The sequence below is a fragment of the Leptinotarsa decemlineata genome, unplaced genomic scaffold (genome assembly GCF_025532065.1).
Source record: "Leptinotarsa decemlineata unplaced genomic scaffold, Ldec_3_MD MMD2_tig00026282_RagTag_RagTag, whole genome shotgun sequence".
NCBI lineage: Eukaryota > Metazoa > Arthropoda > Insecta > Coleoptera > Chrysomelidae > Leptinotarsa > Leptinotarsa decemlineata.
In genome coordinates, this window is record NW_027412668.1 from 5,383,453 (window position 1) to 5,404,111 (window position 20,659).

The 20,659-nt window shown below is 36.5% G+C and overlaps 1 protein-coding gene across 1 annotated transcript in view; it reads right to left on the reverse strand.

Annotated features, from left to right (window-relative positions):
* Positions 1-734: 734 nt before the first annotated feature.
* Positions 735-20,659, reverse strand: part of Rab23 (RAS oncogene family member Rab23) — a 63,474-nt gene continuing 43,549 nt past the window's right edge. The window contains exons 3-7 of the mRNA XM_074179701.1: positions 17,678-17,799; positions 11,932-12,094; positions 9,390-9,472; positions 5,831-6,018; positions 735-1,203 (exon numbers count right to left, since the gene is read on the reverse strand). Of these exons, the coding sequence (XP_074035802.1) occupies positions 1,091-1,203; positions 5,831-6,018; positions 9,390-9,472; positions 11,932-12,094; positions 17,678-17,799 (669 nt within the window). The 3' untranslated portion in view covers positions 735-1,090. The remainder of the gene's footprint in view (positions 1,204-5,830; positions 6,019-9,389; positions 9,473-11,931; positions 12,095-17,677; positions 17,800-20,659) is intronic.

Sequence of the window (20,659 nt, forward strand, 5' to 3'; positions counted from 1 at the left end):
ACCTCTAACGGAAGCAAGAAACTCTTTGGAAGGTTCGAAATAGATGAACATTTCAACCTAGCAGACCACTATTATAATATTCATGCAGTCATTGTTCACGGTGGTTCTGGCGTTGAATTTGGTCATTATTACGCCTTGGTCAAAGACAAAACGGACTGGTTTAAGTTTGACGATAGTCGTGTCACGAAATGTTCTGGCGATGCATTGAATTTATTGGAGCCTCTGGAGACACCCTACATTTTGTTTTATGAGAGAGAGGACATTGTTAGATCAAGATCTTCAGATGATGTGGTGCTGCAGGTGTTTTTGGGTTTTCCTGCAGCTGAAAAAGCAAATGCGCCACTGGAATCAATGAAGTCGCCCCGGAGCGCCAATTAATTTTTATTGTTGTTTTTATTTTATATTAATCGTTATTTCAATAAATTTTTTCTCGGTCTGATAAGTTTCTCGAGCAATTTCGTTAGAACGGATTTCATGATAATGTCTGTCACCTTCTTTGTATGATGATGTGACTACTGAGGTGTAGTGTTTATCATTTTGTAGCAATAACTACATTATAGGTTGAGTTTGGTAATGAAAGGAGTTTTGATCTTAACCTTAATTTCGAGTCCAAAGTCTCAAAAAAACATCGAAGTAAAATGAAAAAATAAAGTGTAGTTTTTCTATGACATCGTGTATTTTTTTTGAAAGTTTTTAATTTAGTTTGTCTATTCTAGTTAGTAGGTAATGAAACATTTCTTATATTTTTTTGTTTTATTAATCAACTACATTGGTAGGTAAAAACTTAAAACGTAACAATACCACACAATGTCCAAAAGTTAGTACTAACACACAAAAATACTTTATTCTAGAATATCATACAGGGGTTTTAACGCATACAAAAATCCTACCTAGGAAATAACATTCACGTATATTAGCACTTCACCAGTTGGCCTAAGGGGCAAAATATACAAATTTTAAATATATTAGAGGGATAAAAATATTCATCAGGGACATATTATAAACCTACTAATCAATATCATTGACAATATACATGGCAAACAATAAAAACAGAAAAAAACTAGGTCGACTAATTCATCAAAGTGGCCTTTCATAATATCCTACAAGCATTTTTCAAAACGTTTTTCTTCTTTTTTTGTTTATGAGGTCGAAGTACTATGGTTCCGTTATGGTTTTTGGAAGAATGACTAGGGTTAAAAGCACCTGAAAAAGAAAAATAAGTATTAGTTAATACGAAAAAAGATGAAATTGATTCAATTGAAAGGGGACTATTTCCAAGAATTATTAATTTTTGGGAAAAAAGTTTTGACTTTCTACTTTTCCATCTTTATACAAAAAATATGGGAATCTTCCAAAGAAAGGAAGAAAGAAATTTATTTGAAACTGAATAGCAAAAAGTGTGTTTTGTATTATTCAATGAATATTTCTGGAGTTTTTTTCCCAACACCAAACCGTTATTTAACACCTCGACACATGTTTCGATCACCAAGTGACATGTGTATGTTCTCTGCTGTTTCATTATTTTCCAAACAGAGGCGACACACACTGTCTTTCGAAAGTCCGAGTCTGCATAGGATGTTTCAAATGACAGTGACCAGTGAGAATACCTGTTAGACATCGTAGTTCATCCCTAGTGTTGTCCAACAACTGTTTGGTATCAAGCTTCGAAAGGTGAATAAACGCCTTGGAGTGAGCCAATCCTGGAAGATTCTGCCAGAAGTCCATTAATCTTCTTGCCATCCAGGTGTTCAATGTTTGTTTGACAAAGCCTAAAGCGATGCCAATGACAGCTTCTGGTCCGATGAAGCTGTTTGCAGCACCCTATTTTGCAAGGGAGTCAGCAGCCTCATTGGCCTCAGTATGGCCAGGAATCCAGACCATAGACAATTTGTTTAGTCTTCCTATTGGGGAGAGTCGTTTTTGGTAACTTGCTACCAATTTAGACGTTGCTTGGTGGGAGCCAAGAGCTTCCAACGCTGTTTTTGGGGACTAGTTCCATCAAAGATCAGTTTGATCTTCCCTTGAAGATGATCACTTGGTGATCGAAACACGTGTCGAGGTGTTGAAATAACAGTTTGGTGTTGGGAAGTTCTTTCTAACGTAAGATTGCCAAATGGCTAACAAAACAGAAACCGCATTGTCATCGCAAGCGAGTTTGTGTTGTTAGTAGGTTGTTTCAAAAAGTTTTGTCCTTTTTTATGAGTCTACTTCAAAGGTACCGTTTGTTGTGGACCAGAGTCCTCAAATTCTCTTTCTGGATTACTATAGGTCGATCACTTCAAGGCTTAAATCTCTGGAACGTGCATGGGATGGCTTAAGAACTGGGCGTCAACTCCCATGCGGTTTTCGATGGTTTGAAACGTATTGGAATGTTCAAAAAGATTGAAAAGTGGGTGCACCACGATTTGAACGATCGACAGAAATTGTCACGTTTCGAGGTCTGTTCTTTTTTGCTTTTGCGGAACCAAAACAATTTTTTTTTTAAACGTATCGTAACGTGTGATGAAAAGTGAATCAACAGAAGATGTTCAGAATAACCCCTAGTTTATAATAATGCAAGGTTAGGTAAGGTAAGGTATCCATTTTTTTGACGTTCACGAAAAGTAAAGTATGAAGAATTGTCATGGTGATTATAGGTTTTGGTAATTTTTGGGTTGGCAAGAATGCATAAAAAATATTGACATTCCATTTCCATAATTTTGACAGCAGCAATCATTCATATGAAATAAATATTAACTTTTATTTCTATAATATTATGGAAGACGCATATTTTATATCATTAATAGAACAATACCCAATAATTTATGATGAAAAAGATAAAAATTTTTGAAACAAATTAATGAAGGAGAAGGCATGGCAGGTGATTGCTAAAATAGTAGGGCTACCAGAGAAGCAATATCAAATGCGATATAAAGTTTTAAGAGACAGATATACCAAAGAAAAAAGAAGTGGCTCAGTGCGGAAAGTCTGGTACAGAAGCAACTGATAGGAGAGAATGGCCTTTATCATTAAACCTCCTTCTTTTTCGTTTCTTTCTCTTGAGTAAAAGATACACACTTATTTTTTTGTGAAAGAAAGTTTATGGCTTTCTACTACTCCATCTTGATACAAAAAAATGTGGGAATCTTCCAAAGAAAGGAAGGAAGATTCCCACATTTTTTTGTATCATGATGGAGTAGTAGAAAGCCAAAAACTTTCTTTCCCAAAAATTAATCACTCCTAAAAATATAACCCCTTCAATGGGAAATGTTCCTCAATTTGGGTTATTACAGCAAATGCAAGTTTGAACAAAATAAAGTTGAGTTTAATTCATGAGTTTTTCAAATTCACTTCGAAAAGTATTCAAATTGATGTTTCAAATGTTGGGTTTTAATTTTTGAAAGGATTTGTTTTTAATTCACATATTGGCAACAGCGCCTATATCAAGTTGAAATAATTTATACGTACCTAGATATTCTACTTTAAAAAAGGAAAATTATCTTTATAAATCAACAATTAAGGTAAAATATAAATAAAAGTTCAATACCACCTCCACAAACCACATAAACAACAGTTGTTTTGTTATTTATTTATATAGAGGAAGATAGGTTAGGGGCACAAAATGTCATATGTCACAGAATGTCTCGGAACTTGGAACATAAGTAAACAGAACAGCACGCCTCTGAAATATCTTTGTATGTCTCATACAGGTAACAGATTCATTGTCCTTTATTAGCTATAACCGATGTTGCCAAATGGTGAAATAGAAACGAATCCCTTTAAATGTTGAATCCATCATTTCATTCCTCTTTTTTAAGTATTTAAATAATTTTTTTTAAAGAAAAAGTTGAAATGATAAGTTTAAAATGCGCTGTTTTGGATCTCTTTTATGAAAACTACTGGATTTTCGTCAGAAGGAACATTCCCCATTCATACACAGTTACTATTGACACGATCGCGGCAATTTTTGTATTCATATCCATCAAAAGAAAAATCAAATTTCACAATGTGCCGTTTAAGTTTATCTGGTGACATTACCTTTACACCATTCGGATATATCCGTCAAAGTTCGTAGTATGGCGCTTTCTGATTGGTCGGAGGTAAGAACGCATGGCAGAAAGTTGAAAATAGCCAACTTGTTACCCCTAGTTTATAAAACGCGAGGTAATGAGGTAAGGTAAGGGGTAAGAAAGTTGGAGTATTGAGAAAACCCACTTGCGTTCTAGATAAAAAGTAAAGTAAGGTAACCTTGGTAAGGCAAGGTAACGCAAGGTAAAAAGTTGGCTGATTTCAACTTTCTGCGTTGCGTTCTTACCTCCGACCAATCGGAAAGCGCCATACTACGAACTTTGACGGATATATCCGAATGGATATATTCGTCAAAGGTCTTCGTCGATTTCATCGAATCCCGACCACACATTTTTTTTTGCTAACGGAAATGATGGACTTATGTTACGATAGCAAAAGTGTAACGATTCAAATGACGCTTATTTCGGTTGAATTCACTAACTATTCTCCGAGATATTACATTTGTAACTAGACTCATTGAAACGGAAAAAACTTTTGAAACAACCTAACAACTTTAACTGACAAGTTTTGATGGATTTTTAATAAAATATTTTTTAAGAACTGAATTGTATATCAAATCGTGAAACCTTTCTGAGAAATAATTATAAACCCAAAAGAATTTAAAAAATTGTTGAATCTATCCAAAGAAAAAATTGAGAAAGTGATGATTTTTATAAAAATAGGTAATGTGCGTAGGAGCAGCCGTGTAACAAAACTATTGAGGTTCCTTCACCTCGAGAAATCAGCAGTTAACTTTCATATCGCCGTCGCTGCCAATAAATTTCTCAATAATTACCGCTCGCAAGTAATTGCACAAATTCCACGTCTCTTTTTCTGCTAAATTCAAATCTGGAGACGACTTGCAAATATCCCGAAACAACTGCAGTACCATTTGTAAAGTTATTCAAACGGCCTTGAATGAGACTATTATTCGACTTGTGGAATTAATAGTGGTTTTCTTAATGAGTTTCTATTTCCCATCTGTGGTTATCGAAAACTCCTACTTCTTCTGAATAAATGCATTCCACGCCAGAAAAAATTCTTCAAGATATTTGTAATGAATGGTGCTTTAGGTATATTTTGCAGCTGATATCTTGAAGTAACTCATTTCGAAGATCTAATACTTATGGGCGTTATTTTCTAGCTGATGATTTCTATCGTTCAATACAATGAACACTATTTTATCGGAAGTGAGTATTTAACAGGAGCATATACTTTGTTGCTAATTAGTTTTGAGGATATGAAAAAGTGTACTCAGTAGATATGCTATGAGAGAACTAGGACAGTAATGACCGTTTTCCCATTTAAATCTACATAAGAAAAAAGCAGATCCAACATGTCATTTCTGTCATTAGATTTTCCAAAAAGTCACTGAATTTGTCTAAAAGTCATTAGATTTGTTCAAAATGTCCCGAGATTTCCCAAGAAGTCACTAGATTTCCCCCAAAATCATATAGGGAGAGTACGATAATCCAATCCAACTTGTCACTAGATTCATTGAAGAGATTCTTCCAAATAATAGTCCCTTGTAAAAATTGAACATCTCGTCATGTCAAAAGGGGACTGAACCGTATTTTCGTTAATACTACTCGGATCGTAAGGTGCAGCACTTCAAATGATAGGGAGAGAGATGGGGAATTGAAATAATCTCTATTCAGATCAGGTTGTTTTGTCCAATTCAATCGACCTTGTAGGTCTTACCGTTTCCGAGATAGCAACAGTGGGATCTGTTAAATAAAGGCCTCTGTATCGAAAGGAAATCAAGCCGCTTAGGAACACTTACTAATAGTGAGGGTATCTGGGCTGAAGGTGGTTGGCGTGGTGAAGTAGTCATAATCACGAGGATCCCGAAGTTCTGCCAGACATTTCGATGCCAAGTGCCTGAAGACGGCCACCACGTTGACGTCTTCTTTGACAGACGTTCGAATCAATCGACAGCCTAACGCTCGGGCTAAAAGATCTGCTTCTTCTCTGAAAAATAATTTTGAGTGAAATTTTAGTGTTACTACACCGACAAAGCCTCTTACTAACAGATCTGAACGTTAAGATGGAATGACTACACGTCAACATCTTTTTGAAAATAATTTTGAAAGGTTTGATTTTAATTTGTCGTATGATGATCGTTACATTATACTATATTGAAAGATGTATGTGTTGAATTGAAAATTTTCGGTTTTCCAAGGAACCAAAGTAGGTCCACTTCTCTTTAATATTTATATCAATGATCTTTTCAGTATGTAAACCATAAAATATATACATTATGACGGTGTCATATTAATATAAATTATTCAGGGAAATGATTTGATTTGAATATTTTAATCAAACAAGTACAGTCCACTCTTGAGGGCCTTTGTGGTGGACTGATTTATTCTGAAACCAAACTCCCCTGTGCAGATCATTGAATTGGATTCCAATTGAATTTCAAAACTTTAACAAGTATTTGTATAATGAAAATAGGTCTGAAGTTCTCAATCTGAAGTGTATCGCTTTTTTGTCAATAGGACAATCACGATTGGGATTATAAATGCGTCGGGAACAATTCCGGCGGAAAAACACTAATTAATCAACACAGAAAGAGGATGAGCTACAAATCTCCAACTTCTTTCAAAATATAACTATTCAAGTCATAAATATCAATACAGAAATGATTTTTGAGAGCCAATATTGTTTTCATGACTTCATGTGACGTAATAGGAGCTACAAAAAATCAGTTAAATTGATTTTTCTCAAGAAACCTGTTGGTTCGTGATTTATGTTTATCATGGAAGATATCACTGTACAAGCAATACCAGAAAGATCTTCGTTGTATAATAATGATAAAATATATAATGATACATTATACTATTACTATTTATCAACGATAAAAGTTGAAATTAATTGAATGAGTCAGCAATGAATACAACAAATTTATTTATACTTGCATCTATCATTTTTCAATTCATAAAATCACAGATTATTCACTAAGACAACCTTCTTGTAAGTGTCACATTTACAAAATGCCACATTTATCTGCTCCATTATTATACAGTGTGTCAATTTGAAAACTTCCCACCCTCAATATCTCCCTTCCAGTACATAATATGAAAAAATGGTCAGACAGGTCAACTTTATTTGCAAGGGGGACACTCTGAATGAATATTTTCAACCCTCGGGGTTCAACCCCCTAGGAGGGGTGGATGTTACCCTCAGAATTTCAAATGGAAAGGGGGGTCAAGTGGCACATCATTTTGAAGGGCATTCAATTCTCTTGCCAATGATACCTTTTTCATTAGTTTTTGATGAGCAGTTTTTGAACAATAACGTTCCAAACGAACGGTGATTAGAAGTGAATAAGAATAAATGATTAAAACTCGCCCGCACTAGATGTTTGGTATTCAGGTTGGTATTCAAAACAAATGATTGTAATGGACTATTGGAAAAGGTGAGCATCGTACTAGGTAGCATCGTTCCAACCTTGAGTAATATTCGAATTCGTGGATGTGAGAGGAATGTAGAACTACTTAGTTAACGAAATACGCATCGAGTGCAAACAAAAAATACTAAATTGCAAAAAACAAATTTCAACCATCTTGTTACGCTTTATCTGATAATATGTTCAAAATGTTGTCCATTCTGCTCTAAACAGTAATACAGTCTGTTTTCGAACTCCTCTCGAACATTTTGGAAAACTTCACCACTAATTGACCGGCATGCTGCTGTAATTCGTCCTTTGAGGTCATCCATATCAGTGGGCTGTGTTTTATAAACGACAGATTTGAGATATCCCCAAAGAAAAAAATCTAATGGAGTCAAATCCGGTGATCTCGGTGGCCACTCAATTGATCCCCTTCTGCCAATCCATCTCTCCCGGAATCGCTCGTTCAACCATTGTCGGACGGGGCGAAAATAATGAGGTGGCGCACCGTCCTGTTGGAAATGTAACAAATCTTCCTGCAACAGTAAATTACCGTGTGCATCAATTTGAGTTTCGAGCTCGTGAGTTATAAGTGGATCGATAGGTGCTTGAAGCATATCTAGGTACAGATCACCATTCAAGTTTTCTTCAAAAAATAAAGGTCCGATAATGGCATTTCCAAGAATACCAGCCCAAACATTAACTTTTTGTGGGTGTTGTGTATGTCCTTCTCGAAAATTGTGAGGGTTTTCGTCACTCCAATAGCGACAATTTTGCCTATTAACATTGCCATTCAGGAAAAATGAACATTCATCACTGAAACAGATATTGAACAGAAGATTAGGTAAAGCATTGATTCGAAGAGTCATGATTTCACAGAATTCTATTCTTCTGTCATAATCATCCTCATGGAGCTCGTGGAGAATCTGCATTTTATATGGATGAAATTTGTGCATTTTCAGTGCTTTCCTTACAGTCTCGTGTGACATTCCGTCTGTTCTGCTACTGATCGTAAGGAGCTAGTCGGCTCTGCAGCAAATGTTCCCAACACCTCAATTTGAGCATCCTCATTCAGTACTCTGGGGTTATTCCTTTTTTTATTCTTCACCGAACCAGTTTCGGAAAACTTTGTCACCAAATCAAGCACATACCGGTGACTTATATTAAGATTTGGATTTCTTTCATTAAAAAGAGATGCCGCCCTTCGTGCGCACTTGCCACCTCTCCATAAATAAAAATTATTTCAATTCGGTCTTGGATAGTGTAAACCATTCTTACAATTTATACACTTTCTAAGGTATCGCTGATCAGCTCAACAAATGAAACTGAAATGATAGTACTACCAAATGGCTTGAATGCGATGAACACCTTTTTTGCTCAAAAAACGATACTTTTTATAGCAGAAGTAACAAAAAGGGATAAGAGTTTTAAATCCGATAATAAACCCAAATGAAAGTCACCGAAATCAGATAACTAATTAATGTAATTTTTTGAGGCTTGTCTAATTTTACCCCTGATGGAAAGTTGAAAAGCTGACCCGTCATCACAAGTTTTACTTATAAGAGAGTCAATAAATTGTATTTCTTTGCATACTAACTTGATAACCAGGCATTTTAGTATAGGCCAATTCTAATTACTTCTATCAGTTTACTACATTTCGGATACTGCTGATCGGAAAATAATAAATGAGGGCACCGTCGGCAAGCGAATTGAATGCCCTTCAAAATGATGTGCCACTTGACCCCCCTTTCCATTTGAAATTCTGAGGGTAACATCCACCCCTCCTAGGGGGTTGAACCCCGAGGGTTGAAAATATTCATTCAGAGTGTCCCCCTTGCAAATAAAGTTGACCTGTCTGACCATTTTTTCATATTATGTACTGGAAGGGAGATATTGAGGGTGGGAAGTTTTCAAATTGACACACTGTATATTCTATTTGGATGAGTACTTACGGTTGACAACGCTTTGTTCCATGAGATCTATTTTATTCTGTACAATCACAGTGGGGATTTCTCCACATTCATTTTCTACCTGAAAAAAATTACTTTTATTACAAGTTTCTTTCGCATTTCATTGATGTTTTGCATGTTTGGAATGTCGCGGAATAGTTTTGCAGTGTGGGAGCAGAGTTTATGTTAATTTTTTACTTTTATTACTTCTATTCAGTTCCTTTTCAATACTTTCAATCCTTTCCTTTATTTTTCATAAAATAGAATACTTAATTAATCCTTTCTTTTCTTTTCCAGAAAATGGAATAATTTGAGGAGTGCCGAATTCCTTGGAATTATTCGTTCCCCACCCTCAAGCTCATACTAGCCAATAAGCCTTATGTAGTCCTTCTCGACCATCAGAGCAAGACGATATTTGTCGTGAAGTTTTAAGCTCCTGGCATGGCGAAAAGAGGAGGAAAAACGGATTTAATATCGAGATTTTCTCTTCGTACTCCGCAGACTTTATCCAGACCACTCTATCAAGATGGTTGTTCTGATTATTGGAGTCCTTGGTGGAATGATTTCCCATCTACTCTTGAATCTCAATATCGCCACTAGCTAGTAGCAATACAAAGGAAACGTCCGGTATTGTGGAAAAAAAATTCTTGGCTTTTTGCAACACGATAATACACATGCTGACTCGTCATTACTTATTCGTAATTTTTCAGCCAGAAACAACACCGTAATCATGCCTCAGCCGCCACATTCACCAGATTTGGCCCCCTCCAACTTTCACCTGTTGCCAAGATTGACGAGGCCTATGAACGGGCGGCGTTTTGTGGCAATTGAGTTTGATTGATTCGACAACGTTCGCACAAGCGTATTATATCTGAGGGAGACTACTTCGAAGGGGACAAAATAAATATTGATGATAAAATAAATATGTTCTGATAAAAATTAAAACATACTTAATGTATATGTCAAATTCACCGAGACGGTACATAAAGAAACAGTCAAAAACACGCGCCTGGCATTCGTGAAAAATAATTATTGGAATTAATTAGTTTCTCGTTCAGTTTCTCAGATCCGGAACGAAGTCCTTTATTTAGACTCCAAGAACGTTTCGATCATTATTCAAAACTATAATAAATAATGATCGCAGATCGCAGACCAAACGAGCGTGATGGATTACCCAAAAACTAATTTTCTTTCAACAACCTCAATTAATTTATGTTTCCGCGAACATTCTGAATGAAATATGGTTCGAAAATAATTCCTGCATCTTTTGAACGCCAGAAATTCTAATAATCTATCTGAAATATTTATAAGAAGTTATGAATTATTCTAAATATTCACCGGCAGAAACAGCTTTAATAAACAATCATTTCGGGAGCAGCAATAACCATAATTCCAACGAAAAACGTAAATCTAATAACAATCCAGGTGATTGTTCAAACATATGAATGATGTAAGGGCTTATTTTTTCTGGAGCTGGTTGGAGCTTTGCCAAAGAAATTCAAATAGAAATAAAAAGATACTTTTAGATCTGTCCGAGCATAGAATGAACATGCCTATGTTCTCCCACATTTCTTGGTAGAGGTAATTTTGACTGACACGTGCTTCAAACGGACCAGATCACCTTGCCAGAAAAATAGGTATGCTAACAGCCTAATTATGGGACACATTAATTTAAAATAAATGACTTGGTTTCCGACAAGCCAATTTCTGCTTTGAACGCGTCCGAAATGAAAAACACACACTAGATCTTTCATTTTTTTAAAAACGAGCGAGGAGACCGCGGCATTATTATTATAGGACTTTGTGCGTTTTGCCTTGCGGAAAATTGAATTCAGTATGAGATTTATGTATTAGGTTGTTTCAAAAGTTTTGTATCTTTTTTATGAAGGTCGTTTTTGTCTGACGAAGACTCTACCGGTGCTCTGGAACCGTTTTTGAAGAGTTATCAGTGAATGCTGAATGAATTTCTTGATACTCTTTGATGATCTTGACCTCCCTCAATATTTATAAAGATTCTTATGCTGAACCTCAGCATCTTTGCTTTCGTCACCGTACTAAGGTAAAATGCTTAATGCGCATCCGTGCAAGTTTGCGTATTTGAGATTGTTTTATATTTCTATATCCTGTAATCGCATCAATTTTGATGTCTATGAACTAAAAATATTAAAAGATGGAATTGTGAATACTGAGTGTTTTTGTTTTCGAATATTGAAGTTGAGGTTGAAACGTCTTTAAATTCATGTATTTGCTTGAATGGATTTGAATTATTTTATGACGATTTTCCATATTTGATGAATAAATTTAATAATTATTTCTACAGTTTCGTTTCCTACTGATTCATATAAAATGCAGCAACATATTCAAGATTATTGAACAACTATGCTATAATATTAGTGAATCTACCAATGTGAGAAAAATAATAAATGAATACAATGTAAACTATTGATAACTTCTACTTTCAACACGCAAACACCGCATTCGTTTCTTCGTTACAAAAGTACTAGTTTTGCGACTTTTCACACAAATTGGTCTCTACACTACCTTGAGTTTCCATGAATGCGCAGCTTCAAAAGAATCCCGGTCTACCGTAGAAAAAGCTAGAACGCATGCTTGAGCTCCTCTATAGTAGGCCTTGGTGATTGCGTCGAATTCTTCTTGTCCCGCAGTGTCCCATAGCATCAGTCGGACGTCTTCTCCGTCTACTCTGTGAAGTAAAAATAATTATTTTGTAGTGTTTAAAACTATTTACTAGTGAGTCGCTTGAAAGAGGATAAGATGTCACTGGAATAATGAACTAGGGATAATGTCCCAGATTATCGCAAAAAAACTGTTGAGCACCTTCTGCGTGGTTATTTGGCTAAAATACCTCCTCCAAAGAGTCTATAAATATAGTCGTTCAGAAGAGTATAATACCAATCCCATGTAGTCCAAAGAATACTTTCTAGCAGGACTAACAGATTAGTTCCAGTGCTACCCCGCACTAGAACTGCAGCACACTTGACCTATATTGTATAGTACAATATACTGTGACTGTGGTTACACAAGAATGAGCCTATTCATGGGATCTTCTTCAGCGACTTTGAAGACCTCGGCTTATCAGAGTAATTGACATTTGCTTTTCTTGAGTCAAGTGGGCTTCATTCGAAAACTGGGGGGGTTCATCATGGCCTGCCAGACGAAGATGAACACTTCTAAGGCCCGCCATGAGTCACCCGAGACCCTTATGCATTTGCTGTTGGCATCGGTTTCAGTCTATATCCAAAGACCTAACGCGGCCCTAAGAGTGATTATTAGGTTCTATTTTTGGCACTCCTATGGTACTGACGAGGTACCGGTGTTGCCCTACTTTCTGGAGAGAATTGAATCCGTTGTGAGGAATTCATCGAAACTACTTACATCGATATAAGCTTATACCCCTGATGTAGTCCTTCTCGATGATCAAAGTAAGACGAAATTTGTGTTGGAGTTGTCCGCCCCGAGTGAAGCGAATATATTGTTTGAAAAAAGGACACAAAAAATGGATGAAGTATTAATATTTACTATTCGAACTACCCAGACCACTCTGTTAAAATGATTGCTCCGATTATAGAACTCCTAGGTGGAATGATGCATTCACTAATCTGATTTCAAGATACCTGCTCATCTCAAAATGGCCGGTCAAATATAGAAGGCAGTTATTCTTGGTTCGCTACGTCTGCTCAGGGCACACGATTCTCGAACCCAATGACAGTTTATTTTCCGATTAAGGAAAGTAGTCATTGGTTAACGATACGGTTACGCCCTCCGAATTGGTTGGAGCTACAGGTATAGGGCCTGACCAGAACCCCTTTTTTTAAATAATTTTAAGGTCATACCGTCTTGCCACAAAACGGCAGAAATCTTGCTGGATAAATGCAGCACACTGTCATTCTTGGTTCACTACGTCTGCTCAGAGCACATGACTCAGACCCAATGACCGCTTCGTGCACAAGGCCTTCTAGATTTATCATGAAATTTTGTAACTTCACTTAGTTTCATATATTTTTATATAACAATTAAAATTCAATTCTGTTCTTTGCCAATTGAGATTCAACAAAAATGGCTTTCATAGAGGTTTGTCTCTCTCGCACTCTACACTTGTCTTGTCCAATAAAAAACTTTCGTCGCTTGTGGAGAGTCAAAGTTTACTGTTGGTCAAATGAACTGTATTTTGGTGATAGTCAAATGTCACTAGGTATAGATATTACAAACCATTAACTCATTTGGGTGAACCTGGCGTTAATGTTTCTTATTTTTTACAAAAAAAAAAAGTTAAACACGGCTCATAAAATCAATAATAACTTAAGGAGACATATTGAAAATAACAAAGGCAAGAGTTTGATGTCAGATAACCAGATCAGGAGTTTATAAACTGTCATGTGTTTTACATAGGCCAAACTTGAAGAACATTTAAAACACATATAAGAGTACATAGAAACGGTTTACAGGACGGAAAAATGGACTCAACGTATGCTCCTCACTTCCTTACAGAGGCACATTAATTCAATTGTGAATTCAAAACTCTGCGTTTCCAGAAGAATTGAAACTCACCGAAATCAATGAATTCAAAATTCAACGACCTCATCAACGACCAAATTGATTTGAATCGTTCACTTTTGTACAATGAGACCCACTTGACAAATAACTACTGCTATTGCCATTTTATTGGAACCTCAGGCCTAAAATGATCCACCAGAACTGAAGCGCTGTCCATCGACGCTGTCCATCATTCCGCTAAGATAGTTAGCGTTATCAGAATATGACTAAAACTAATTTCAACAAGCTATGTTGATATTTTCATTTGCATCGAATCATCACGTTTCATAATGAGTGTCATTAAAATAATTCCTAGAGAGAAAGTTTTGGATTCACGAAACAAGAATTAACTAGAACTAAGACGCTCTCACTCAACGCACGTTTCGCTAACCAAATTAGCATCATCAGGAGATGACTAAAACTGTTTGCGCTAAATTGGTAGGCAAAAAGCGCGTTAAGAGAGCGCACTTTAGTATAGTAAGAAAAAACTGTTTTCTTTGGACAAAGAGCATTGTTGCTCCATGTTGTACAATTATAAAACATGTTGCACTATTTTATGATGTGTTGTACGTGTTGACATGAAGAAATTGATACCGGTTCACTGATTAATCGTGATAGCCAAGGCCAATAAAGACTGAAATGTATGGAAGAATAAGAAAAGCTGTCATATTCTTTTTTAGATCTATGCCACTGAACTCATAATTATATCTAAGATATTAGCTGTGCTTTGTTGGTACCCAGATTGAGTAATTCCCGCTAAAAGTTATTCATTCTCTTTGTTCGTTCAAAATACATCGAGCAGAAATAGCAAAACTTATTAAAAATCTCTGCTCAACGTATTTTGTTCAAGCATAGAGAGTTTGGCGGAAATGACGATCTGGAATAAGATTAGTGTGAACAAAACACACCTATAATTATGATTATATATTATCACGGCCTATACCTTTCGTGAAACTTCACACATGCGTTTTACCCCTCCCAGCAAAAAAGATACAATTACGGTGTCTTTTTTTCTTGGCGACATTGAATGAAGATAGAAAAAGGATAATGAGGCAAATTTCGAGCCTACTTGGTCCCTTATATAACCTGCAAAACACATCCTTCTACAAACCAACATTTGACAAACCAAAATTGCAGGTCAACTTGATATTGCCTGAAAACTTTAAATAAAGCTTGATCACATGGACTATAAAATCAACAGTCGCGGTGACAAAAATAATACGTGCAATCAACATTTTATTGCGTCCCGTAAAAATAATACTGCATATTCGTTGCAATTTTCCCGGCAGTAAACTCAATTTTTATTGATCTATAAAAGTATAATGACGCGGAAGTAGGAAGTCGTCGGCACATACGAAAATAAATGGCAAATTCTATAAATAATACCGTTGGCAATGGAATGTAGGCATTCCATTATGATTTCACTTTTGTGTTTGCATAGACACCGTTGGTAAACATGCATGAGAACACGGATAACTTAATCGCATTATTAATTGAATTTTCCCGTCGCACACAGCAAAAGCTTTATAATTGACTTGCGAGATTACTTGAAGAGATAAACGACATTCTAATTATATTTTGTTATTCATTATTTGATGGGAGTACAACTGTCGTCCGTCATTGGAATTGCGGACTACCATGTTCACCGTAACTCCTAATATGATGGTTGTAGGTATGCGGGAAGACCAAATGGCACTTGGCACTGAAAATATTCGAAATTATCACTCACATGATTCAACACATCTTTGACAAACATCTTTTCAAACAGGTCATTAATCAAGTATACCCTCATATTAAAATTAGCACTAACACCTACAAAACCCTCACATAAACAGGAAAATCAGGTAAAATTAAAATATACAGACAAAAGATAACATCAACATGAACATTACTGGAGTTTTTTTCCCAACACCAAACCGTAATTTTAACACCTCGACACGTGTTTCGATCACCAAGTGATCATCTTCAAGAGGAAGATTAAACTGTTTAAACTTCCTATTGAAGATGATCACTTGGTGATCGAAACACGTGTCGAAGGGTTAAAATAACGGTTTGGTGTTGGGAAAAAACTTCAGTACTACACCAAGTATAACATTAACATGTTTCATGTTTCATCTGTTTACCATGTTTAGTTTGTTGATGAGAGGCAGTGAGTTAGAAGTGTTTTGAGTGATTTTCTGCTAGCGAAAAAAGTGGATCAAATAATTTATTTCAACTTTTTGTAAGAAATGGAATTGAGTGCTCAAAAATACTTGAAATGCTCACAGTGGCATACGGTGGTGGTACTCTGAGTCAGTGTACTTACAAGTGGTACAAGCTTTTTACTGTGCTGCGGCTCTGGATGCCGCAGCATATCAACAACCGACAAAAATGTTGAGAAAGTGAAGAAAATTGTTATGGAGATTCGTCGAATCAGTATTACAGAAGTTGCTGAGGATGTTTTTTCCGAAATTTCGGGAATGAAGCGTGTAGCAGTGAGGTTCGTTTCAAAATTGCTGAATTTTGAGCAAAAAACCGTTGTATGAGCATTACAGAAGTTACTGAGAGTTTTTTTCCGAAATTTCGGGAACGAAGCGTGTAGCAGTGAGGTTCGTTTCAAAATTGCTGAATTTTGAGCAAAAAACCGTCGCATGAGCATCGCTCAGGAATTGTTGAATGTCGTTAACGGCGAAAGAGACATATCTGGTTAAGACATCTAAACCAAAGTCCAATGGTCCCAATGGAAGAGCTCAGGAGAGCTAAGACCAAAAAAATGTCAAGATTTTCCTAACTGTTTTCTTCGAATATCGCGGCATAGTGCATCAGGAGTACGTTCCACATGGTCGTACGGTATATAGGGAGTATTATCGTGAATTTATGCGCAGCTTGCGAAAAGCACGTCTTTTGTATCACGATAATGCACCTGCTCACTCATCATTGCTTGTTCGTAATTTTGTGGCCAAAAAACAACACCGTAATCATGTTTTAGCCACCGTATTTACCAGATTTGACCCCCTGCGACTTTTTTCCTGTTCGCAAGATCGAAGAGACCCATGAAAGGTCGGCGTTTTATGACGATTGAGGAGACAAAAACCGAATCACTGAGAGAGCTTAAGGACATACCAAAGAGTGCATATCAGAACTGCCTCGAGAATTGAAAAAAAAGGTTCACATCACATTGGAAGGGACAAAATAGACATTGATGAATAAATGAATATTTTTTTAGAAAAATTAAAATTCACCTCATTTTTGAACAGATGGCGTACATTATAAACTCATTTAGTAATTTCAACTTTTTTTGGACGGATCTGAATTTAATTTTCATCACTTACGAGTTAATATCGTTTTCCATATAGTTGATACAAATGGCATTCATTTAAGGTTTTTACTAGCATTTTTATATTGTTCAAATTTTCCTTGTTAAAAAAATATTGAATAAATTTTTTTGTTTTTGGCAAAAAATGTGAAGAAGTAGAAAGCCAAAACTTCTCTTTCCCAAAAACTAATCACTCCTAAGAATATATCCCTTCCAATTGTTTTTTTCAAAAATAGTATCTTGAAGTCTCAGCAATGGCTGACGATTCCACTGAATAAGTATTTCTAAATACGTAGAAACATATTTTTAGGTTCACAAAAAAAGGTTAGATTGACCCAAAATTGTTTGTTACTTCAACTGTCTATAGTGTTTATTTCGCTGAAATTTTAACTGATGATAAGTCAATTGAAAACACCGGTCAAAAAAAAATCTACTCACTCTATTTGCCTCTCAAGAAAATCTACTCCTATGGTTTTTTTATAGTCCTTGGTGAAAGTTCCTTTGCAGTACCTTTGGATCATGCTTGACTTGCCTACTCCACCATTGCCAACGATGACCACCTACAAAAAAAACAGAAACTATGTTGAGATACTCTGATATTTTGCAGCAAATTTTAGGATTCATGGCATATAATTTTGTAACAACGCCGTAAAATATAAGTGATTTCAAAGTCAACTGGACTGCTTTTGTATGATAATAATTTCGATAAATCTTTGAAAGACCAATTGACTTTAAAATATGAACGAAACATATTTATATGAAATCAAAACCGATACAAATTAAATGGTACTCATACTGCTTTGAACATAGTTCAAAACGGTGGAATATTAAATGCTAATAAGCTTTGGAATTGGTGAAAAGATAAAACCAAGTCGATTGGAACAAATAATTTATAAGGCTAATATTTTCGATAATGGACACTTTGGTTTTTACCCTGTATGAAGTGACCATGAAGAGGTTCTTGCACCTTTATAAAAATAGTAATTAGTTGAATGATGTTATAATCGTCTATATATGAAAATTTTATTACCGTGTTATAATGAATTCGCAAATTTTATGTCTTCATTGAATACGGTCAAATACCTATAACACGCGGTAAGATTGACTTTTCTATTTAACAAGATATCCTATAAAATCTCCTGCCATTATTTTCTATAGAAATGTTTTCCAGATTTATCGTCTTACTTTACAGAACGTCTTACTTTGACGAATGTTAAGCTTACTAGCTTTTATATACTTGAGGATGGGAACTTACTCCAAAAAAATTCGCCATTTTTAATTGACTGGAAGAGGGATCGACAAGACAAGCTGTAGGTGGATAGACTGCATACTTAGGGGAAGATTAGTATATACAACCATTATGGGGGAAACAGTCGTGGCACGGGTAGCAAGGGGCTGTCCTCAATGGGGGGTTTTATGCCCTCTGTTATGGAACCTTGTAATGAACGAGCCATTATGTCTCCTGGACCACAATAGGTATAAAGCACTGGGCTATGCAGACGACTTAGTCATTTTAGTCCAGGGTAAATACAATAATGTAGTGAAGGTATGCATGCAGCAGGCCTTGAGTATTATAACAAGATGGAAGGATGGAAGAACGGCTTAACATAAGCCTATCCAAATCGACCACAGTAGCATTCACCAAGAGGACTAAAACGGAGGGTCTTGGACCTCTAAAACTTCGAGGTGAAGAAATACAAGTGTCGGGGGACTTTAAATATCTGGGAGTAATTCTAGATTCCAAACTGACCTGGAACCAACACTTGGACAGGATGAAGAGGAAAGCGGAGATAGCACTGATGCTCGCCAGACGCACCTATGGGAAAACTTGGGGGCTAAATCCAGACATGGTATATTGGCTATACATGATGGTGGTTGAACCCATGATAACATACCCATCTCTGGTCTGGTGGCCACAGATGAAGCAGGCGACCGCTATCAACAAACTAGGCAAGGTGCAAAGACTTGCATGTTTGGGAATGACGGGAGCAATGAGAACTACCCCAACAGCTGCATTGGAGACACTCCTGAATCTACCTCCTTCCAATTCAGACTAGAAAACTCACTGAACTACAAAATATCGGACCGAACAGAAATTTCGGAACATGTGGAGGAAGGAGCACATATTGAATATGTGCACGGACCACATGACACCGAAGTACACCTTTAACACAAACTTCACGGCCAAAATCATAAGCTGTGAAGAGTGGACGACCATTAGTCATCCCGAAAATATGCTTGGAAAAAACATTTGGTATTCAGATGGATCGAAGACCAAATATAGAACGGGAGCTTGAATATACCGAGCGGATAGAAATTGAATCTACAGTTATCCGCTAGGATTATACACATCCGTCTTTCAGGCGGAAGTGTATGCTATCTTGCAGTGTGCAAGGCTTATTAAATTGAGACTTCAAAGAAATGAGCGGATCAATATTTTTACAGACAGCAAGAGCTCAAGGGGCTCTGACAAACCCGAAGGTGACATCAAAACTGGTCTGGGAATGCCATGAAGACTGAATGAACTTGCAAACAGGAACAAATTAACTTTGTACTGGGTGCCAGGGTATTCAGGAATCACAGATAATGATGAAGTTGATGAATGCGCTAGACGCAGATCATCAACTTCATATATAGGTCCTGAACCAGCTCTGGGGGTACCAAAATCATTGGTACGAAACCAGATTAGGACATGGACCAATAAGAAGCACACAGAGTACGGGACAAAAGTATCTGGCAGCAAACACAGTAGAACCTTCATTAGGGAACCGTCCGAGAAAAGAACCGAAGAACTACTTCAATATAGTGGTGATCGGCTCAGAATAATTATAGGGTTACTAACCGGTTATTGTCCGCTTAGAGAACACCTGAATGGGGCTTTACAACGGAGACCTCAGTTGCAGATTTTGCAACGAAGGGATAGAAACACCTCCACACATCTTATGCGAATGTGAGGTACTGAATCACAGGAGGCAGGCAATATATGGACGTACAAAATTACGTCCAGAAGAATATGACGAACATCCAACACGGAACCTGTACAAACTAGTAAAGGGAACGAGACTGATGGAATAGGTGTCATGAGAAGATGGGAGAATGAACGCAATTAGCCCAAGAGGCTGCAGTGTTTTCTGGAGACTTGGACTAGTTAGACAGCTCCTGAGAGACCAAAAAAAATTGTCTGGATCAGACACTATCGATGTCTCATCAATAAGCTTGAATGAATCGACCTGTTGGCAGTGAAGCAATTTTCCATTTGGTGGTCAATGTAGAAGCTTGACTAATGCATAGCTTTCTTCCTTATTTGAGTTTTTTTCGACTTTAAAGATGACGCTTTCGAAGGGGTAATCATCAGCTTCACTTTTTTCCTTTTGCACTGCAGTCGACTCACGTTTGAAGTAAATCGAGTAGCAGACACAA